The sequence below is a fragment of the Ruditapes philippinarum genome, unplaced genomic scaffold, assembly GCF_026571515.1.
Source record: "Ruditapes philippinarum isolate M1 unplaced genomic scaffold, ASM2657151v2 ctg997_1_1_1_1, whole genome shotgun sequence".
NCBI classification, from domain to species: Eukaryota; Metazoa; Mollusca; class Bivalvia; order Venerida; family Veneridae; genus Ruditapes; species Ruditapes philippinarum.
Window position 1 is genome coordinate 34,540 of NW_026857772.1, and position 25,442 is coordinate 59,981.

At 32.4% G+C, this 25,442-nt stretch overlaps 1 protein-coding gene across 1 annotated transcript; it reads right to left on the reverse strand.

Moving 5' to 3' along the window:
- Positions 1-1,013: 1,013 nt before the first annotated feature.
- LOC132750977 (BLOC-3 complex member HPS1-like) lies at positions 1,014-25,358 on the reverse strand. The gene is made up of 17 exons (XM_060741069.1): positions 25,203-25,358; positions 23,866-24,018; positions 22,895-23,016; positions 19,795-19,903; positions 19,161-19,312; positions 18,705-18,839; positions 16,954-17,062; positions 16,380-16,470; positions 14,330-14,608; positions 8,307-8,515; positions 6,777-6,941; positions 6,225-6,337; positions 5,540-5,735; positions 4,901-5,035; positions 4,189-4,302; positions 3,610-3,692; positions 1,014-2,613 (listed from the first exon to the last, which is right to left on the reverse strand). The coding sequence occupies exons 1-17, from the start codon at positions 25,311-25,313 to the stop codon at positions 2,430-2,432; spliced, it is 2,460 nt and encodes an 819-aa protein (XP_060597052.1). The 5' UTR covers positions 25,314-25,358; the 3' UTR covers positions 1,014-2,429.
- Between the last annotated feature and the right edge of the window lie 84 nt (positions 25,359-25,442).

Genomic DNA, 25,442 nt, shown 5'->3' on the forward strand with positions numbered 1-25,442 from the left:
GACTATTAATTTCATTAGACCTTTGGAAAGTAATTAACCAATCAAGCATGTTGATAGATAAAGATCTCTGCCAAGCCCCCAGGCAGGAGATTAACAACTGGATGACAGCAATAAATGTTTTGATAAGGGAGTACACTACAGCCAATAAAGTTTGAAACTGACAAAAAATATGTTCCAGCCCAGCTGGTAAACATATCTTAGGGCCAAGCTGGGGGGGGGGGGGGGGGGGGCTGCAGCCCTGAAGCCCGGGCCTGAATCTGCCACTGTTGTTAATTGTGTTTGTACATTATTTTCTCAGGGTCGTTTCATATCTGCACAAATGTAACAATGTTTTAATAATGAGACGGATGAACAGTTTAAAAAAAACCTGGACCATCATATAAGTGTAGGAGTCAAAGAACTGGATAGAATTAAGGAATCTTCAGAATGCGAATTTGTCGTGATGTTTATAAAGATCTATTTCGAAGTTCATAGGGATTCTATGTATATGTTAGTGTTCATCCGTGCTGTTCTAAAGAAATTAGAAACTTCGACGGGAGCGATAGCGACAGGAGAATGTTTCTAATTTCTGTAGAACAGCCAAGGATGAATACTAACATATTTAGTGTCAAACTTTATTTGGCCTCATAATCACTCACTTTTAATATCACGTCACTATGCCGTTCTATGAAGTAGTATGAAAAAATAGAAGTCGACTATGAACGTAATTCGATATCATATCGACTTTTGTTCTTCTATGAAAATTAACGCACAAAATATTTTAAAAAATACAGCGTTTTCATTGGATGACAAATAAAGTTGGACACTAATCTGCTTACAAGTAAGTGCAATTTCTAGGTCTGTGACTCGATGTTCTTATTGCTTATTATTCACTTTTTAAAGTTTAATTTATACCTCATTTTCTTTCTTCCTTTCTTCCTTCCTTCCAAATTAATCATCATTATAGTATAACCACCAAAGACAAGTTACAATATTGCACTGTATAACATTAAAAAAAAAAGAAGCAAACGTGCTTAAGATTTTTAAAAATTTATTGTATTGCAATAAAAATCAAGAACAGATAAAATAATATATATATATAACTATATGATTACACATATCAGAGACATAGATAACAGAGATAGGCAACTTCCTAGCCAGTTAAAATATCACGCGTGCCTGCTTAACTTAAAAATAAGTGTAGCCAATAAAACTTATTAACCAGATATCAAAATCAGTAAAATGATATATTTTCTTAAAGCTTATGCATTTGTCTATGGCTGCAGGAAAAAATTTTTACAGTTCCCATTTAAATAAATGATACATCAATTTTTAAAGAGAACTACTGAATAATTTTTGTTACAAAACTATTCATATGACCAAAAAACTGGCTCAGTTCTGCTATATTTTTCTAAGTGAAAGGTATGGAAAGTTACCAATATTTTAACATGCAGCAATAGATAAAAGATTTACCTTTGAAATGCTATATAATATTAAAGGATCAAATGTACATCCATTAAGTTTTATTTGCTACAAAATGCCTAATTTTTCACTTTTTGATAGGCATGAGTGATATTTCAATGGAGTATATAGGAGCTGCTTATCTCTGTTATCTATGTCTCTGCACATATGTACACTGTATAATTGAAGAGCAGAAGACAAAATCACATTAATCATAACATATAAAGATAAATTAAAATTAGCAAATGACTGAATACAACATTATCAAAAATTTTGATACATTATACTGTTATACAAGTATACGTCCATGACCATACATTGCACAACTCAATGGGAATATCACATAATTTTTTGCCACATGACATTGCTTGTTTTCAATGCAACACTTTGTTTAAAAGTTTAGTAACATTTTATATAATATTTATGGCAACTTATGTGAGATCCTATATTTCTATAACTGTACGAAGACATTGTTATTGCATAAATGATATATGACTGTGTTTTTTCAGAAAACTTGAAGTTAGTGTGACCATAGAAAACTTATGTCCCCACTTCATTAATTTTGCTCCCACAGTTACATATTTACAAACATGATAGGTAACTAAATTTTTGGATGAAATATATATTAATACACTAAAATACATATAAATACACATAATAAACATAAATATACATCAATACCCATAATATACATCAATATACATAGACATAAACAAGAAGCAAGATTTAAAGTTTTGTACATGTACTTAAAACTAAAAAAAAATTAAACTTAAAAAAAAGAAGAAAAAGATTGTAATCAGTCTTATCACAGCATGGACAATGTACAACATAAGTAAAGGCAACTGTATTCCTGTATGGACACCTTATTTATCCAAGCCTCGAAGTATTTCAGAATATTAGGAATTACTTTCTTATTCTCAATACTGGCCATTGTATTACATGCATTGTAAAACTTATTTTGAAAATCAGAATTATGTTAAGAAATATTCTCAGGTGCCAAACAGTCCAATGTTGCCGACCATTTCTCCAGAAGTTTCGTAAAGTCTTGCAGCAAGTTCTCTACAGTGATTGGCAATAAACTGTGCATTTGCCAAGCCTACATGCATCATGAATAGTTCTATACAGTGAATGTTGTTTATCACAGTATTTGGGAAGCACTTGTGGGTAAGGTATCTGAAATATATATAAATAAAAATGTGCTTTAAAATAATAGTTTGAGATTGATTCTAAATATTACCTTAGTTTTTTGTAACAAGATTTAGTATTTTAGTTGTACTCAACAATGTATTTTTTCCGATCTGATCAAGTACAGTACGACCCTAGTGAAAAATAGTTACTCCATATTCGGATATGTATTGTATTCATTTCGAGTACAGCAAAATGTCATCTTGTCTTAAAGAAGCAAAGTTAATGTTGAAAATCTCAGGATTTTATTAGTACAGTCGGTTAAACGATTAACACGATTAACAGGTTACTGTAAGGTTAGCCTTTTTTCTAACCATTACACCCTTAGTTCTCAGTGTGGAGGTAAAGCCTGAATTTTATGCATTTATGCAATACTAACACTATAAAGGTTTACTTTCAAGCTTAAAATGAATGGCCCGGTAGGATTTAAATCAACAGAAGGTTGATATCGGCTAATTAAATCAGACAAATATTGAGGTTTCATTACAACATATACAGAAAAATTGCCTAAATCTACAAAATACCAAAGCAAAGATGTGTCACACAAATTCTAACTTTGTATTGAATATATATTATCTAAAATAATGAGGTATCTATGGATACATCTTGTTACATTCTGAACTCACTCCAAAAAGTTGATCAATATATCTACAGATGTTGTTTTGGTTCACAAGAAATCAACATGGCCAAGTGGTCAACGCATTCAGACAATTAATCTAAGGATTGCTGACCACTTGAGTTAAAACCCCATCAGGGGCAAGGTATTGTTTCTGTGAGCAAGGAACTTTACACTCATTGTTTAGTATTAATTGACTCCAGGGACGGATTGGAGAGTGTTTCAGTAAGATTAAAGCTTCAAACATAATCAAACTTAAATAATAAATTACAATGTATAAACTAAGAAATCATGAAAAAATACAAGAATCTCATATATGAGTTTAAAATCATAATTTGAGAGCTATTAAGAGTGTGAGAATGACTTACTTGTAGAAATTACCAGTGAGAATGCCAGGGGGTGGAGCTGTACAATCTGCCCTGTATGGTTTCTGAATCACCTCTGGTACACCCTAATAAATTAACAATAAATCATAAAACAGAAATATATAAAAAAAAATTTTGTTTTTGTTTAAATGTTTGAATTATTTTCTTTTGAGGTTACATTTAAGTCTTTGTAAAAAAAAAGGTGAGGGTGAGAGAATTCAATTATTAAAATTCAATGTAAAGATTTAATTCGCTGCCTGCCAGTTGACAACAGATTCTACCAATGAGACCAGTGAAGAACAGTATCAGCCAGTATATCTGTGCCTTCTGATCATGGTCTGCACTGTACATGTACATATTTTGTAATTTTCCCCAAATATTATGAATGGTTTTGACCAGATTGAAAAATGGAGAAGTCCATTTATGATATTTAGTGTGGTTAGGGTACTGTACAGTGTACCGTAATATAAACCGTAACCTTTACTAATACCTAATTTCTAGTGAACTTTAAACAAAAATGTTACCACAGCAACTATATATTATTTTCGGATCAGCATTGTGTGACTTAAGTTAGGGACTTACTGAGGAATTTTCAAACCAGAGGAAATAGGAGAAATGATAATCTCCTTCTCGAGCCGTAATGGTCACATGACCCTCGTGTAACTTTTTCTGTATCCAACTGGTCATACTCCAGATCTGTGCTCATGAAAATAAAAGAAATACAGTTATATAGTTATTTCATATTTGTTTTGAGAATAAGATAAAATGTTACGATGCCACCATATTACAGACGATTTACATTAATTTTTTTAAACACCATAGTGTGAAAATAATTTAAACACCATCTATTAAAGCTGCTTTAAATAAATATGTAAAAATATTTTGCTGTCGGCCTAAAAACCAAGCATTCTACAGATTCATGAACCATTTTAACAGTATTGTAATTCTCATCAAATATTGTTGATAAATTACGATTTTAAACAGAAAATCCCATGGCAACACCAAAGTTCGTATACGAATTTTAACATGCAAATGAAGACTAGAATCATCTTGCGTATGCACAACCTCACAGTGTTATAGTTGCTATACTGAACACAGCAAATAATCTAAGGTAAAGTTTAGCAAGTTTATTTATGGTTTCACCATCAAAACATTATCTAAGCTGAAAAATCATTGTCACATGACCTATATGATAACAATATGACCTCAAAAATTATTATAAGTTTAATTCGATAATTAATTAAATTAATCAATGTTCAGCTAATTCAGATAACCACCATAGAAAATCAAAAACCTTTTCTTTGAGGAGTTGTGTTGCATCATGGGGCGTGTGGACATCTTCCTGAGTTATATTAAGAGATGGGGCCATGATCTGATTGGTCCGTCTGTTAACATAGATGAAATGTACAAGCCCTGGGAAATCCTCTATATATGTATGGTAGGTTAAAGAATCATTATTACATAACAGTTAGTATAGATGAAATAAACAAATTAAATAATGACAAACCCTCTTCATATTGTAAGTTTGACAGAGAACAACTGATTAGTTTATACGACAAATTTATTTCAAATGTAGCAATGAGTATAAAGTTTCTTTGTCACAGCAACAATGGCTTGCCTCTGGCGGAGTGATAGAAAAAGTGGTTGTTTGTTAAAAGGGGGAATAAAATAAGCTTTAAGGAGTGAAATTTATTACATGTATTTACATTTTTCTATTTTTCTTTGATGTTAAAGTTGACATTAATAATGACAACATTCTTATATAATGAAAAACTATGTATGGTTTATAAAATTGAGAGACGATCCCAATGAAGGCTTAAATGGCTCAAATACATAAAATCAACCAATTAAAAAAGTTAATTAATGTATATATAGCTTATATCCTATGACATGTCACTATTTTATACCAGTATTCTAGAATAGTTTTAAAAGGATATGTTGTCATAGTGAAGTTTCTCTGAGCTTTCACTATAAGGTAGTTCTTATAATCACCCAAGTGTCTGATAAATAGCTCTGTTGCTGAGGTCAAGGCAGTAGTAATTTGTGGGGTCAAAGGTCGTGGTGACAGGTAGAGAAATAGGAAAACCTCTGTTAGTCTATTATAAAGGTACTTCAATGATCTTTCCAAACTGAAAAATATCAAAAACACATCTTTTCATTTGCATATAACACTGGTTTACTTGTTTTAGATAGAATAGGCTGCATTTCTGTCTTAATATATATTTATACACTCTTTTTTATTCTTTTTTTTTTGGTTTTACATCACATTGACACAGTATATAGGTCATATCGCGATGTTTCAGCTTTACTGGTGGAGAAGACCTCAGGTGCCCTTCCGTGCATTATTTCAGGCACGAACGGGCACCTGAGTAGAATTATACACTCTTTAATAAATTACCTTTCTGTTCTAAGTAAAAAGGGGAGTGATGGCCATGTGATCAAAGTGTCTGCCTAATAATCAAGGGTTTGTTGATTTCAGCCTTTTGCCCTATATATATGTTGCCAGTACTAAAACATGTACTTACTACAGCCCTCTTTTTCCCACCCCTCCCCATCATTTCTTAACACAGGAATTCTGCTCTTAAATAACTCTGTATAATAAGGTTGAATTTTGTTACCTTTGGGATATTTCTGCTCTTGAATTCTGCTCTAGGTAAGCTAATATTCCTCCATGCACATCATCACTTTCCCATTTCTTTCTTATCTCTGTACATATCTTGTCTAGTGGATTCTGAAACAAAATGTAACATATTCTTAACATCAGTTGATTATAACACAGAAAAAGCGGGATATAGGAGGTGCAAAACGACCAACACCAGGGTAGATTTAGTTGATTATAGTAAAGTTGTGACTTGTTACCTTTTTTACCTGAACAGTTACTGAGGTAAATCCAGTATGTGAACTTAAAACTGATTAATCTTGGCTGAAAAAAGTTTATTTTATAACTGACAGGAAATGAAAATATATACAAAGCTATATAAAACAAAAGGTAAACAATGTTAAAAAATTACACGAAAGGTAAACAATGCTGAAAAAATTACAAGCATTTACATTTGAATTTTACTTAAACTACAAATTTTCACTGTTTATATCAAATTAATTAAAGATGGTGTTTGAATTCATATCAACACTTTCACCACCTTGGTCTATAGAAAAAAGTCAAACATTACCTTAGCTTTACGTAGTGAAAAGAGAACCTTGGAAAGTTGAGAGTTAATAGCATCATAGATTATCTGCCCTTGTATACGGCCAATTGTATCCTTGTGTCCATTAATCAGGTCCTTCAGTAACTGTAAAAGCTGAACAAGTCTTGGGGCCTGTGACAGCTTGGGCATCTAAAAATAATTCAAATATCTTTACTTCTATATACATAAAACAAACTGACCTTTTTCCTGCTGAATTTTTAAGTAAGGATTTTTATGCATTAAGTAAGAACTTTTTTCCATGTGAAATAGTCTATAGTTTTGTATAATTATAAGAAATAATTAGATATCAAAGTTTAACAAAAGCTGTCAGTAGGACAGCATGTTCAACTATTTTCAGTGCTTGTCAGTAAAATAAGAGACTGGATAATGTAAAAATCAATAAAGAAGAAGATTTATTCACAAACATACAAATTAGGTACATGACATAGTTATGAGTCTTGGGAGAGGAACAAAAAAATCTTCAAAAAGGGCCTCATTTCATCAAAAATCCATGCCAAATTTATAGGTCTTGGAAAGTAACCTTTTATTGTAATTCAAAAAGCATGTATCAAATTTCAAGTGAATACCATTAATAGTTTTTGAAAGATTAATGTTGCAAGCAAAACTTAAACCGAAAGTTTTTATCTTTTATATTACTACACTGATTCTTGGACAATTTCCAAAAATTTGTTTACTTGAAGACTTTTGGTATCCTGTCATACTCACACAACTAGTCTAAAAATTCTAATAGAATTCTTACGAACATAATAGGCTAGGTCTTAAACAAAAATGTTTATCTGCAGCATAACTTCACCATGTATAATACTGCACATTTCACAAAATTGTTCAAATATCATTAATCCAAAGTTGGTTTTTTCTTTTCTTTTAAAGGCAAATTATGCCTCATAAACAACTATTTGTTTGACTTCTTTAAAAAGTGGAAACATGAGGTTTTATAATGTTTAAATAATAGTTTTTAAGAGCATATTACATGTTTATCACCTGGAAAAAAGTAGCTCTGAATGTGAAAAATAAGAAAACTGACAAACCTAATAAAGCGAAACATGTATTGATATCTAAATTTGTGTTGGTTTTCCATCTATTTGTCCTAATAATAAGATAATGCAGATCAAAATATATTTAATTACATATTTGTTAAACAGACTGATATTTTTTATGTTTGTTTGTTTTTCAATCCGATTTTAACACGCTTTTAGTTATATCTCAGCAGTCTATCTACTGAACTGGCTTTCCTGGAAAACTAACCAGTAATTACCAATTTCTCCACCGGTGACTAGTAATCCCTCACAATTTCTGAATCTGTGGTGACAGACAAAATGACCATTTGACTCAATCAATGTCCAAGATCAATTATTGTCAATGACAACTAATGCTTCCCCGGAGGACCGAAACAGGTAACCCCTATATTAGTAATCGGATGCATAGGTTGCTGGTTCAATCCTCAGGAAAGGCGTAATTGAATGACAAGTTTAACTGTAATATTAGAATATATACCTCAGTCAATACAACAAGGATAATTCCAGGAAATATTCTACGACAGTGTATCTGATATGGGGAGAATTTACAGATTGATGTTGATAAGAACACTGCCTGTTTAACACAGTCCCTGTCCTCTTCTGTGTCCGGAAACAAGCCATCTTCTTCAAGCTCCTCTTTATTCAACCGTACATCAGATGAACTTCTTTCACTGCACAAGTGACTTTCTGTTAAAACAGATAAATTTATTTTTATCTATTTTCTAAGTTATAAGAATTTAACATTACACTGCTTTTATCATATTGATACTTTTCCAGCTTTCAAAGGGGGAAAAAACTTGCCCTAATTCATTGCTTAAGGAACAAACAGGCACCGCAATCAAACCATTAAACTTCCAAAAGATATCCTGTTTTGTTATGTATATACAATATATTTATAGCTTTTTCTCTCTCTCTACAGAAGAATGTTAATCCTGTTACCACTTAATTTGCATAATGGACTTGTCCAGCTTTGAATTTGGATTTATCCATTGTTTTATACGGGGGTTTCATAGTCAAAATGTTGAACAGCAAGGTCAGAGATTATACATGTACTGGTAACATAGGAAAGCTCCTTATTGCTTCTAAGTATTCGCAAAATACAATACTGCAATATCTGATAGCTCTGATTATTGACAAAACTTTCTACAATTCTTACAACTCCTACTGGAATATCATGCTTTTACATGAGTGACTTACCTCCCTTTCTAAAATCAGGAATTGCAAAATCATTTGACATTTGGAGACGTGACCATGACAGTGTAATCAGGTAAACATTCAATATTTACATTAATTTTCAGCTTTTTTAAACTCTGTTATTCTTTGATAAATAAATTTATATTTAGTAGTACATATAGATAATTATTTAAGGTAATTTTATTAATTTTCTTGGTTGAGCTGGTGCCAATATGTATAATTAATGAATTTACAATCAGGCTCAAGGTTACTATATTTGACATCTAGACTTGTTTACTATAAAATTCTTCAAAATTAATAAAAAATATGGTATGTAATTAATGAGAAACAAGATCATGAAGATAATGTTTAAGCATGCTTGCAAATTATTATACAAGTTAAAAATAGATACACTATCATCATTCTTACTGAAATCAATATAAATAAATGATAAATGATAATAATAATAAGTAATTGTTTCTGCATATTTTTCTTCATTAGTCGGCAAAGAATAACCAGGATTTTTGCTATTAATTTCATGATAATATGATGCAATTTCTGTCAGATTTTTTAAAATTTTATTTAAGGGGCATCCATGGCTGAGTGGTTAAGGTTGTTGACTTCAAATCACTTGCCCCTCACTGATGGGAGTTTGAATCCCAATAGGGACTTTGATTTTTTTTTCATGCGAGGAAGCTATCCAGCTTGTTTATGAAACATGGGTGGTTCTACTCACATGCCTGTTTGTGCCTGAAATAAAGCACGGAGGGGCAACTAAGGTCTTCCTCTACCAGTAAAGCTGGGAAGTCACCATATGACCTTTACTGTGTTGGTTCAATGTAAAACCCAACAACATGTTATACTGGCTCTGGTAAAGTTTGTTGATTTTTTGTTTGTTTGTTGGGTTTTACCTCACATCAAGTGCCAGTGATTTGAAGTCAATGACCTTAACCACTTGGCCACGGACGTTCCTTATATGCAATTTTTCATACATAGAATGATATTCATGTAGAATCATAAATTTCCTATCATCTAACTAGTTACGTTAGTTATTATCCTTACACATGAATTAGAGTTATTGATATGTAGCCGGAACAGCTTATCTTTTCAGTCTAGCTAGTATCTATGTATATAGTTTTCAATCCAGTTTCAGTATTCTGATATTAAATACAATTAAACTGTAACAATTGAAAGTTCTACAAATCACATTAAACCATTCATACAGTATCACAAAAATATCTCAGTATTTCAATTTCTAAATCTCTTAACTAAACTAACAATGCACTATTCTGAAATAGTAAAATTCTTCTAAAGCAAGATCAGTCAGGAAAGACATATCACTTATTAACATAATAAGGTTTTGCTGAAATTTTGAAATTTAACCTATCTTTCTTAAATGGACATGTCTAGCTTTGAATTTGGAACATAAGTTGACATAATGTCAATATCAAAATACAAAAATTGATCTTATTAATGCTGCTAGCTGTGTTTATGGTATAAATTGAAAGTTCATGTAGAATATTTCAACAATAAATAAATGATTAATTGATTATTTAAATTTTCAATCAGTAAGAATTTATCCATTGGTATTGCATAAATAATAATGGTTATAAAATAATGCTATGTTTTAATTTTTTTCCTTGCAGAGAGTGTGATGCATGTATCATGGAGGTATCAGGAAGGAAGGTTGCTGGGAACTTGTCAAAATACTTTTTTCTTGGTTCTGAAGAAGATCTTCAACTGTTCTGTGTACCATGTGACAGAGACGGTCCTCGTGTCACAGCATATGGTTACTGCAAAGACTGTGACGAACATTTGTGTGAAACATGCTACAAAGTTCACAAAAAACCAACCCCATGTAGGAAGCATGTTCTCCTAGGTAAAAATGATATGCCTCAGACACCAAGCAAAAAGCTTGCTCTGTCCGACAGTATATTTACACTACGTAATAAAACGCAAAAAGTGGCTCCGACCCAGAATGATCAAGCAGAAAAATGTCATCTGCATCAAGGAAAACTAGTAGAGTACTTCTGTTGTGATCATAAGTTCCTCGGTTGTGGACCATGCATCATGATAAATCACAGATACTGTAATGTGAACTATATTCCCGAGGTTTTCAAGAACTACAAAACAAATCCTGATTACATTTATTTCAAACAGTCATTAATCAACTTAAAAGACAACTGTAAGAGAATGAGTGAAGACTCCAACACACAAAAGATCAAGCTGCAGAAAAATCAAACAGCTCTTCAAAATGGAGTTAGAAAATTCAGACATGAAATAAATATGATGTTAGACAAGTGGGAAACTGACATTAGTCTGCAATCTGACAGTATTTTTGCAGAAGAGAATGCAAAAACAGATTCTGTAGTAAGTGCTTCAAACAAACTTCTAAAAGATATCCAAGAATTGATAGATAACTTTAAAACACTGGAAAAAGAAAAGAAAAACAATGCTATACATGTTCAAATAAAAACAAAAACAGGACTTGTGAAACAGTATAAGGCAATCATCAAGCAAATGCAAGAAAAGACAACTGACAATCACTATACATTTGAACCAAATCTAGCAATACAGAAGATGTTGAAGCTGGTGACAAACTTTGGCAAGATTAACATTCAAACTAAGTCTGGGTCTCAGTCTCAAAGTTCCTTGCATAAAGACTACCTTAAAAAACTTCACAACCGGTTATTCAAAAACAAAAGGAGAAGACTTCAACCTATCGCAGAAGAAATTAATGAAGATAATAATGCTAATGACATAATAGATGTAGTTGACTTGGAACAAATTCTTACAGAAGATAGCAGTGAAGATAAGATAGAACCAACAATTCAAGAAACTGTGTGTGTAAGTAGTGCAGTGAAAACTCAATCTGAGGAGGTTGAGAAACATACAGGAGGGGCTTATGCTTATGAGAGGCTTGAAGCTATACCAGCAGGTGATTTATATGTAAGAATACCTACCGATAAAATCAGATGTAGAAACAAGGCTATTGCAATAGTTGACAGGGATCAAATAGCTGTGGCCGACTCGGAAAATCTTGCTATTAAACTAATAGACACAAAACAAGAGAAAGCAATTTATGACAGAGAGGTATCTTCGAGGCCAAATGGTGTGACTATTGTACCAGATCAACTTCTTGCTGTAGCTCTACCAGAGGAGAGTAAAATCTTGTTTTTATCAATACCTGACAGGTTATCGGAAATGTACCACTTAAAAGTTGAAGGAAGATGTACAGATCTGTCTTACTTGGATGGAAAACTTGTTGTCACTTACCAAAACCCAGGCAAAGTGGAGATCATGGATCTAGAAGGGCACATTTTCAGATTAATACAACAGAATACGCATGGAGCAAGTTTATATGACGATTCTAGAGTTACAACTAGCACTGATAACAGTCATTTCTTTATTTCTGATAGGTTCTTCAAAAATGTGAAATGTTTTGACAAGAATGGTAAACTAAAGGGAGAGTACAATGATAAACATCTGATAAGACCATGTGGAGTTGTTGCCCTTGATGATGGTTCTCTCTTGGTTTGTAATAGCAGTAGCCATAGCATCCATCTTGTATCACCAAATTTGCAAGAAGATCGAGTTTTGCTGAAAAAGGCTGATGGAATTAAACATCCTTGGTCAATAGCCACTGACAAGGAGCAAAGCAAGCTTTATGTTACAAGTGTAGACACCAGTGATCATATTAGTGTGTATGATTTAAAATTTGCTATGTAAATATTCTGTATCACTTGCAATTTGTTAGTATATACACGTATAACATGTAAACGCCTCTAAATGTGTTATTGTAAAGCTGTTTTTCATGCCATCTGATCATGGTATGCACTGTATGTTATTCAAGCAGGGATTATTTTAAAATTTTCACAGTTTTGTCCATTTAAGATATTTAGTATTGTAAGGGTTAAACAATATCAATTCATTAAAGAAAAGAATTATTGAATATTATTTTGGATGATCAAATATTAAGAGTTTCTGAAATCTACATTTAAAACAAAATCAAATGTCAAAAAGAAAATATCAGGTTGATCTGATAGATCAAATATACTAGTATACCGGTATATGATCAAATAAACATGTATATTTTGCAGTAAAATGTTAAAGTGTATATTTTGCAATAAAATGTTAAAGATACTGGTTGGGGGCCACCAAAACCGGACAACCATCAAACACGGTCGGCCCCGAAAATGCTTAATTAAAATATTTTTCTTTGTTCATTGGTTGTCCATTTATCAGTCACTTTATAACAACAGAAAAAACAGTCTTTTTCAAAAGTATGTGAAATTTTCAACTTTACACATTTGAATACATGGTGTCATTAAAAAAACTGACAGTTATTTTAAGAAGGAAAAAAAACACATTAACCTGACGATTAAAAGGGAATGTAGTTTCCAAAACATAGTTTTGCATTCTCTTATTCAAATAACTTATTCAAATTTGGCATAAATAATTGCATAGATTTCAATAAAATTCTGCAATAAAGGTATTTTACCCTAAGATGAGCATAGTATATCTTTAATTCTAACACTCCTCTTGATTTTGTCACTACACACAAAGAAGCTGTTATGTTTTTCCCTTGATAAGGTAGTTTACAAAGCCTATTTAAGATAACAATAATAATGCATTTTCATTGATATTTTCCATTCTTATTATTTTTTCTTTTCATATGATGCCAACAGGTTTGATCCAATTAATATAAGACAAAGCGGCGCCAATTTGTAAGCAGCATAATGTCATCATCCTAAGTATGTAACTCATTTATAAAGGCACCAGAATGACATCATTTCAAAATGACATTGGTAGGGTTTGAAGAATGATTAATCAAGCACTGATGTAAACACAATCAGTCTGACACATATGTTTAAATTGTTGAAAACTTGATAAAATAATTCTTGAATAATAAGGTGAAACATTTTTCTTATTATTTCTATTGTTTAACAGTTTTTATACTTTGGCAACAGTAGGGTGCGAAATCAGCAACAGAAGTAATCTCTGCTAGAAGAAAAAGCAGAAGTAATTTCCATTATTTTGTTTTGTTATAACCAAAATATCGATCTGAGCAGTGTTTTTATCGGCTATTTAACACCAATTTTGTTGTTTTGATAGGAAAAAAATTAACCACTCAGCCCTCCGGCCCTTATTGTCAATTCCTTTCCATCAAATGTCCAAACCAGTGTTAAAATAGGCAACAAACACTGCTGAAACTGATATTATGTCTTTATTTAAAAATAACAAAAGTCACTTTATTAGAATGTGGAATTGGAGAACGAAATCTCGATTATATATTTCAATACAGATCATTGAAGCTGCAATACAAACCTTTTCTTAAATCATCACATAGACTTGAGCTCCGACCTCTCCCAGCTGTCATCTGGGTTGCCTTTTTTCCTAATTGTTCTTCCACCTCACCCAGGGTATGACTTCTTGACCTTACTGAACGTTCCCCTTTAATACTGTTTACCGACTTAAACAGGTCTAGGGTCTTCTTCAAATCTTGTGATTTCTGGGTTGTAATGTTCATGGCATGTAAGGTTGTAGGTGATGTTGTAGGTGTAACATAATTCTCCGACACCTCAGGGTATGGTGTTTTACCTCCATCTGTTCAAAAAAAGTTGAGCCGCGTCACAACAAAACCAACATAGTGGGTCTGCGATCTGCGCAGTCTGATCAGGATCCATGCTGTTCGCTATCAGTTTCTCTACTTGTAATAGAGATGGTAAGCGAACAGCATGGATCCTGATCAGACTGCACGGATCTGCAGGCTGGTCTGGATCCATGCTGGTCGCAAACCCATTATGTTGGTATTGTCATGACGCGGCTCAAGTTGTTATAATTATGTAACAAATCATTCTTATAGAGTTTAATAAACCAAGTCCATAATATAAAGAATCTCTTAACATACTGGTAAGTTTATGCTTAAAAAACTAAATCTGAATTTTAAGTGTGACATTGTTATAATATCTTCATTGTTGTTTAAACCTTGAGATATGTTTAAATCATCCTAACAGATTTTTGCAAAGACCCGCATCTTCTCATGAAGTTATTGATATAGCACATTAATTTGATATTTTAATAGTGTTGGTCAAAATGAAACTTGTGCTTGGTGTAAAGGTCAGCATTTTTTTAACTTACAGTTGTGATAAAGATATAGGAAAATATGCTGATTTTTTTTTAAGTAACCTGTAAGATGTGATTGCTTGTTTGACAGTATTGCCATCAGATTCATATGAATTAATTCATGTTCAGCTAAACTTTGTACATGTCTATATTTTTCATGCTTGTATTCTCACTGTATAACTATAACAATATGCTTGCAAAATACAAGAAACAAAGATACAAGACTTGTATTTATCTCTAACGTCAATAATGCTACAAAATTACCATTTGTCATTTATGATATAGCTATTTATCATGCAACTGCTATGGTAACTGCCCAATAACACTTGCCTGATAATTATTTTTGATATAAGGTCAGTAACCTGATATCAAAAATAAGCCCCGCCCATTTTTAACAGACTTTTTTCAATTGCTTATATTCTCATTTTCATCAGCATGTGAATTCTACAATGTAATCTCATACCCTTACAAGTCTTGAATCAAGATGCTACATTTATTTATTTATTATTTCAATTGCGATTTCAATTACGAATAAATTAGATACATGTAGCGAATAGTTTTAACACCAACTAAATGAAGTGACATCATAATTTATATTGCAAATGACATCATCAATGTTCACGTCATACAATACATGTAATCATAACAAACAGGCTAGACGATTTTCTTTGAGAACTTGTAAATGTTTACTTTATTTTGCCAGATTATTATTTAATAAGATGAAGTGAACAAATTGTTTCGTTTTAAAAATAAGACGCATGTTTGTGTAGCTTGTGTTTGATTGCCGATTTGACTTTTGTTAAATATTGAAATAATCGTGAACTTTTGAATTTGAGAATTCAAGACAAAAAGTGCAGTAAAGTTTATGTGATTCTAAGGGATTTTTTGGATCGATGTTTAAATTAAAGGTAAGAATTTTATCGTGTTAGGCCTACATAATGCTACATTCTGTTGTATCTTTTAATTTTATCCGAGTCGAAAGAAAAAGTGGCCACCATTTACAAATTCTAAGTTTCAGGGGTGGATGAATTCGTATTCAAGAATTATTTCTTTGAACAAAAATCCCCTTTTTTACGAAATTCGCTATTTAAAAGTAGACTATTTTGTTATTTTGACAGTTTTATGTGTTAAATGATAAATAGAAAAACATGCTTCTGTCTTTTGATATCAATTTTATCAGGCTCGGCTGATATGGGCAGAAAGGGCTCGACAAGCCTCCCAAGATATTTGACAAACTAAGTTTTTTACATACTGGAATCAGAAGAACGGTCGACCGGTGATATTCCCTCTAGTGGAGACGAGCTATTGTCATCTTGATATTTGTTTTCTCTTGCACTGAAATACTGTAAAAAATATTCCCATCTTTTAACTAGAATCCACTATGAAAATTATTAGGAAAATAGAGGATACTGAATGAGTGTAGGTTTAATAATAAATTTATTGAACAAGTTAAATAAAATAATATTATGCAAGCCTCTGGCAAGCATAATTTTGTTTTATTCAACAAGTATCATAATTTTAGTATTGCATCTACACATATTTAACATTCTATTTAACACATATATGAAATAACTCGAAATAAGTATTCTATGACAATTCTATAACTAAGTAATCACTTCAATTCAGAATTTTTATAAGCTTTAACAGTTAACTGAAGAAATATGGTGATGAACCTAGCATGGCTTGCACCAACTATCCCTTGCATTAAATATATCTGACTTAAGAGTAAAATGCAATGGAAACAAGGGTAACACTCTACTTTTAATGTGGACATTATTTTTAACCTTTGTTTAGTTTAGATACGAAAGGATCATTATAAGTGTTACTTCATCATTTTCTGTTTCATCTCCAGTAGTGAAACCCTCTACGGCACTCTCGTATCTTTCTCTCTGTAGCTGCCTTACTGGCACTGTGGCCGGTGAACGAGCCTCGTACCTATCAAAATATAACATGTACTTCAAGTGCTTTTTATTAGAGTTTAAATTGTTATAAATGTATCAAAATATAGCATGTACTTCAAGTGCTTTTTATTAGAGTTTAAATTGTTATAAATGTATCAAAATATAGCATTTACGTCCAATGCTTTTAGAGTTTTAGGTAGTTGTTAATATGCATCAGACTAATAATCTAAGGATCACTAGCAATGTAAGATCAAACTCCATCAGAGGCAAGTCGTTGTTTCCTTGAACAAGAAACTTTACATTACACTCATTTCTCATTACTGGTTGGCTCCAGGAACCCATTTGAGAGTATGTCTATAAGCTGATATTTTCCTACACTATCAAACTAAAATAATGTCTGTATAAACTAAGAAATGACGGACTGTCTAAGGCAGAGTAGTCAAGGATGCTGACTTTAAAACAGCTTTCTGTATACTGCAGTTTAAATTCCTTCAATGACATTCAATTCTTTCATGTGGTAAGTTATCCAGCTAGAATTTATTAGACTAACATAACTGACAGAGAAACACCTGAGATCTCTATCAATAAGTAAAGCTAGATATTATTTGAGTTTTAAATCACACCAACATAGTTAAGGTCATATTTATTGCCACTTTTCAGATTTATTTGTAGGGAAAGTCTTCAGGTCCCCTTACATGCATTTTTTTCAGGCATGAGCAGGTACCTGTCTTCCATCCAAGGCCAAAGTAAAGCTAAGAAGAAACATAATACAGTCAACTATCGTTATCTCGACATCTCTTTTCTCGATATTTCGTTATCTCGATGAAATTTTGAAAGTCCCGATTTTCTTCCTTCTTAATCTTTATTGGAAATATTTGTTTATCGCGATATTTTTTATTTCCATATTTTCAGTATCTCGATGTACAATTTCAGCCCCAACAGTTATTTTCACACTATTATCCTTTGTTTATCTCAACTAATAGTTTTCTCTAGTCTGTTCCCTTCAGACGTGTGAAAAACACAAACTAGACGATAATTGCTCAATAGCGCGTGTCATAATGATGATTATGTTTGTAACATGTTTAGCTGTTTTAATAAAAGTTAATCTATTTAGGGTGTTGATTGACTTATGTCCAAAATGAGTAAATTTTACGTTCTTTATAAATATTCGAACACTGTATCAATTCAATATGACTTTAAATGTAAATGAAATAGTGAAAGTATAGAAACGCTATCGTTGCAATATTGTTTCACAACATCACCAGCAAATCAATCAGTGGTCGAACAACATCGAGAAAGACCCGATAACTAACCCGGGAGGATATCTGGATCAACCACCCTGAAAACAATGTTTTCACTATATTGGTGTATTACTGAGTAAACCTCACTATGTGTTTTTATCACAGAAACCCGTATTTCCACTGGTAAACTTTCCACTAATGTTACTTTGTTAAATATTGACTGGGCCTATGAAAACAAAACATGGGGATATCATAGTTTATTTGACATAAGGTATGCACATGTCTTTTGTAAAAATCAGTTTCTGCCTTATTCAAACCCAAATATGTTTATCTCGACATTTCGTTATCTCGATATTTTTTGGACGGTCCAGATGACTTCGAGATAACGAGAGTTGACTGTATATTAGATTAATCATACATAGTAAATTATAATACCTTAATGGTCCTTTACTAGTATCTCTATACGACTGAGCAAACAGGTCTTCAAGTTTATCATATGTTGGGAACAGACATCGAACCAGTAGTATGATACACAAAATGTCCGACGACTGCAGTTCCGGAGCATTGCGGCTACAAATAACGGCAGATCAATTGTAAAATAAAATCTTTTTTCAAAAATCACTTACTGAACTTTAATCAATATGTTAAACCTGTAATGTACAACTGATCACATGACTTTGTTGTATGCAAATTCTGACTATTCAGAGTGCACATGTATAATCTTTCTATATTTTTATTTAAAAAACATGCATTTATTCATTAAGTGGTAAGAAAGGGACAAATATTTAGATTAAATAATTAAATAACCTGACCAAAAGTACATGTATCAATTTAAAATATTAACTACAAATGTACATACAATCAATAAGAATAACATAAAATATTCCATACTTAGAATAGAGAGACAGCAGCTTGCTGTTGACAAGAAGTAATGCATGCTGGGTATATTTTTCTCCTGCCTCCTGGAATTTATTCACTGCAGCCTGGAGAATTTCAACACACTGCTCGCTCACAACCTGGTTCATATGTAATTTTTCCACAGCCTGTCAATTAAAGAGTTTGTGTAAATAACGCTACATGTTGCAATCAGACCATTTTACTTTATCTATTTATTTATTTATTTAGCATCTATTTATGATAATAATGAGCAAACAAAAATCATGATTGATATCTTCATATCTGTCCAAAGTTTCTGTTATCAAATATGTATTTCACTATGTTTTAACCTAAAGTTCAAGATGTTTTGATAAATAATAAAGAATATAAAAAACACAGCAAATGATTAAAATGACAGAGTTGCGCCACCAGTATTATATATAACCAAGCCAACCAGCATTATCCTTGTGGTCTGACCATACTTTATACTGTTACCTACTCAATGTAAAAATTCAGGAACTGCATGAAACACCTTAAATAACTTAGTGACAATAACATTAGTCCATGACACTGATTCAGTGGAATTCTGATTAATACATACTGTATAATTATCTGAATTGAGAGAGACATGTTTGCATGGAATATTTACCTCAACAAGAAAGGATTGCTCATGCTTTGCCAGGTAAGTCCATGTGGACAGTAGATGTCGTAGAAAACTCCACCTTTCCATTTTACTTGTAAACTGAGGCTTCCCAATCCTAAACACAAGCAAAACACATATCATTCATAGACAGACCAGCCCTTAAAGCTGCATGCCTCCCAGATGAGCCAAAATATTTCAAGAAAATCAAACTTGAGAAAAATGTATTAAGGTTTTATGAAAAAATAAAAACAAGAGGGCCATGATGGCCCTGAGGTCGCTCACCTGTATATAGGCCCCCAACCCCCACCCAACGTTGCAGGGCCAATTTAACCCAAGGGCTTTTATTTGCACAAACTCTGTAGACACCCATAAGAAGATGTTTCACGCTAAACATCTAAGCTCTATAGCTCATTGGGCTTTATTGAAAGAAGATTTTTTTAAAGTTTTTACTATACACATATAGTTAAAAACAATGACACCCCTGGGGCCGGGCCAGTTTTGACCCCAGGGCTTTTATTTGAACAAACTTTGTAGACACTTACTAGGAGATGTTTCATGCTTAATATCTAAACTTTAGCTATTTGGGTTTTTTCAAAGAAGATTTTTAAGTTTTTGCTATACACATATAAAGAAAATCAATGACCCCCGGGGCAGGGCCAATTTTGACCCCAGGTCTTTTATTTGAACAAACTTTGTAGACACTCACTAAAAGATGTTTCATGCTTAATATCTTAACTCTAGCTATTTGGGTTTTTCAAAGAGGATTTTTTAAGTTTTTGCTATACACATATAAGGAAAATCAATGACCCCCGGGGCGGGGCCAATTTTGACCCCAGGGCTTTTATTTGAACAAACTTGGTAGACACCTATTAGAACATGTTTGATGCTAAATATCTTAGCCATAGCTCTTTGAGTTCTTTAAAAGAAGATTTTTTAAGTTTTTACTATATGCATATAGGGAAAATCAATGATCCCCCGGGGCGGGGCCAATTTTGACCCCAGGGCTTTTATTTGAACAAACTTAGTAGACACTTATTAGAACATGTTTCATGCTAAATATCTTAGATTTAACTCTTTTGGTTCTTTAAAAGAAGATTTTTTAAGTTTTTACTATTTGCATATAGGGAAAATCAATGACCCCCTGGGGTGGGGCCAATTTTGACCCCAGGGCTTTTATTTAAACAAACTTGGTAGACACCTATTAGAACATGTTTGATGCTCAATATCTTAGCCATAGCTCTTTGAGTTCTTTAAAAGAAGATTTTTAAAGTTTTTATTATATGCATATAGGGAAAATCAATGACCCCCCGGGGCGGGGCCAATTTTGACCCCCCGGGGCGGGGCCAATTTTGACCCCCCGGGGCGGGGCCAATTTTGACCCCCAGGGCTTTTATTTGAACAAACTTGGTAGACACCCATTAGAACATGTTTCATGCTAAATATCTTAGCTCTAGCTCTTTTGGTTCTTTAAAAGAAGATTTCTTAAGTTTTTACTATATGCATATAGGGAAAATCAATGACCCCCCGGGGCGGGGCCAATTTTGACCCCAGGGCTTTTATTTAAACAAACTTGGTAAACACCTATTAGAACATGTTTCATGCTAAAAATCTTAGCTCTAGCTCTTTTGGTTCTTTAAAAGAAGATATTTTAAGTTTTTACTATATGCATATAGGGAAAATCAATGACCCCCCGGGGCGGGCCAATTTTGACCCCAGGGCTTTTATTTGAACAAACTTGGTAGACACCTATTAGAACATGTTTGATGCTAAATATCTTAGCCATAGCTCTTTGAGTTCTTTAAAAGAAGATTTTTTAAGTTTTTATACTATATGCATATAGGGAAAATCAATGACCCCCCGGGGCGGGGCCAATTTTGACCCCAGGGCTTTTATTTGAACAAACTTGGTAGACACCCATTAGAACATGTTTCATGCTAAATATCTTAGCCATAGCTCTTTGAATTCTTTAAAAGAAGATTTTTTAAGTTTTTACTATATGCATATAGGGAAAATCAATGACCCCCCGGGGCGGGGCCAATTTTGACCCCAGGGCTATTATTTGAACAAACTTGGTAGACACCCATTAGAACATGTTTCATGCTAAATATCTTAGCTGTAGCTCTTTTGGTTCTTTAAAAGAAGATTTTTTAAGTTTTTACTATATGTATATAGGGAAAATCAATGACCCCCCCCCCCCCGGCGGGGCCAATTTTGACCCCAGGGTTTTTATTTAAACAAACTTGGTAGACACTTACTAGAAGATGTTTCATGCCAAATATCTAAGCTCTAGCTCTTATGATTTTTTAAAAGAAGATATTTAAAGTTTTTTCTTTCGGTTGCCATGGCAACCAGAGTTCTGCATGGAATTAAATTCTTTGAACAATTTTTAAAGGTGACCACCAAAGGAACATTCCTGTGAAGTTTGGATGAAATTGGCTTAGTGGTTTATGAGGAGATGTCATTTAAAGTAAAAGTTTACGGACGGACGGACGACGGATGGACGGACGCCGGACGGACGCCGGACGAAAAGCGATCACAAAAGCTCACCCTGTCACTTTGTGACAGGTGAGCTAAAAAACTGAAGATAAAAGTAATAACTTCAATGTTATTTGCGATAAATGGCCGATTTTTCAGTAATTTTCACCATATTTCTACTGCAATACTTATGCAGTAAGGGCAAATTTTGCATATTTTGACCTCTTTTTGGTAATTTACATGGGTTGTTACTGTCGTTTGCAATGTGCATATTATTTTCTTTGTCAGCTTAACAAAATTTTAGTTTTTCATACATTTTCAAAATTTTCATGAAAATCAGCAGGAATCTGGAGGCAAGCTGCTTTAATGAATAACTAAGACCAAAGCACTACAGGTCATTATTTTTGAACCAGGTTGATTATTGTCTTCTCTGCCATGTATTAACCTCTCGTTATTAGCCAGGCTAGCTATTACATGTATGCGAATCACCAATAACCAGACTCGATAATCTTGGTTATTTAGTTTTATATTGTTCACTAACAATCTTAGAAAATTGGGAAGGTCAGTTTCAAAGGTCCATTACACAATTGTGTCTGGGAAAGGGTTAAAAAATATACTGACAATAACTTACTCTTCACTAACAGGACCCATTGTAAAACCAATCAGCCGAATGAAAACCAACGTCTTTCTAGTCAGAAAATCTTCAGACTCGGAGTTATCTCCATTTATAGCAACAATGAGATAGTCTTCAAACTGAAAACAAACATTTTCTAAATCATTTACTTAATTACAATTTAAACAAGAGCACTGCATAAGATGTTAATGCTCCTCTGTTAAAATAAACACTTTTTACAAAAAGACAATGTTAAAAAGGGGCATAACTCCAAAAATATAGCTTTCAGAAATATACATGTCTGCTGCTCGTCTTTCAACTTCACCTTGTCAAGATAAGCAAGTAATCCAAGTTTTATGTTGATAATGTTTAAAATGTTTGAATAATGGGCTACATTAAAGTTTTTGCATGAAAAAGCCACGATGATCATAATAGCAAAAGCAAAAAACATGTGATATAAATTCAACATTTTTTTTGTCTAATAAGTTAAGTCGAAAATCAAATATCCATCTAAGATGCATAAATTACCATCAGAGATTAGTATTTTATCATTATAATTCAAATGGACATGTATATAATTGTTTTATGCACTTTTAAAAAGTACAAAATGTTACTGACATAGCTAATTATAAGCATTTATTTATGAACAAATAGTTTGATATATATTTTCGACTAGATTTTCCACAGAATCTTTGTAGTAACTTTACCACAATACTATTGACATCATTAAAACATGTTTTTAACTTCACTTGTATAGAAGATGAATGAATGTAAAATCTGTTCTGTTCCATACTAAAATATTTTACTTTGTGTACATAAATGTGTCCCTTCTTTATCTTTTTGTGAGCAGGCCTTTAAAAAATACGATTTTCACATTATTTTATATGGTCATATAAACTGACAAAACTTTTTATAACTAAAAAACATAATATGTGCTAGGAAATATAAAAGTTCAGATACAGAAAACACATAAACTGACGTTAACTTACATTTCTGAATACAAAAAGAAAATCATTTTCACATATAATTGATGAACACGGATTCTTGGCATGATCTATCATAAACCACTGTGACATAAATAAAGGTGAAAACTGTTGCATTACAATATTCGGATCAACTGTGTATATATCAGCGTCATCATCCTGAAATAGATATTCAGATTAAAAACATGTAATTATAGAAACAAAATATATTAACTAGATCTATATATAGATATAGATCAACATTTCCTTTCTTCCAAATTCATGCAAACTAACCTTTTCCAGATCACCTAGTCTTTATTCTCTCACGAGTATAGATATCAAATAGTTACATAAATTTATATACATTTACTTGAGAGAATATTAGATAAGAAATATAACTTATTATTAAGTTTTTTATTATTAAGATGTTTTCATTATTAATAGAGATGCTGTGGTAAGATTCTTATCATTTAATTCATTTTCTTGAAATAATTTTTATTTGCATCGCTCAATTTTTGTAATGTTATATTTTATGTATTATCAATCAACTTCTATTATAATTACTAGTATGTATTTTTAATTATGTTTATCTGTCACAGGGTGAGAAAAATGTGCAGCCTGAAACCGGGAGTAAACCGGGACCTAGGGAAAAAATTTCTTCGGGTTACCTCTGAGCTATTCATCCACTTAAACAACCCTAATTGTTGGGAAAAGTAAACCTGGGCATACTCCCATATATTGAAATTTGTCCTCACATTTCTAATGGGTTTATATAGAGAACAATGTAATATTGGACCAAGAGCTATATACATTTTACCATAACGGCACCATGTTAAGCACCAAATGTCACAGGATGAGAAAAATGTGTAGCATGACTAGGAACTATTACTGTAAAATACTGTATCATGACTCTACCACTGAGCTTTCTGGCTGCATACACATTACCTACCCGAATAAGTGAACAGTTCTATACCCAGACATATCCATTAAATTTAACAAACCTATGCCAGGAGTTGTAGTTATTAATCTATCCTGTTATATACAAAAGAGAGGAAGAGCATAGTTCTGTTTGTGGATCGAGTGTCTTAACATTAATTTCATTATCAGATTATGGGTGTAAAAGGTCAAAATTTCTATAATATTAACATACAAAATACCTGTACGATACCTGAAGGAAAGTGGGCCAGGCGAAATAGCAAAGTTTATTAACATAAAAATCAGCATTTTCTCAAAACACAGTGGAGCTAGACAGGACTCCTTGAGGTATAAATGTATGTGAACTTGTATATATTCAAAATCCGAAAAGCGTCAGTCCGAGTACTAAGTAGCTTAAAAAGATTTTGTGAATTTATTTAGTTACTAACTGTTATAAGACCCAATTCTTTAGCTTGTTCATTTATGTGCCTTGCAAATTCTTTGTCTGTTTCAATAAAATGTATGTCATTCAACCTATCAACCACTAAAAACCCTTTCATATTTTGTTTCTAAAAATAAAACGAAACTGAAAGTAGGAAGTAGGTTGTGTCGCTAAATATGACATTCGAATGCAGAAAGAAAGTCATTAATAATGTTTGTGATATAGACGTATAACATTTAGTCCATAA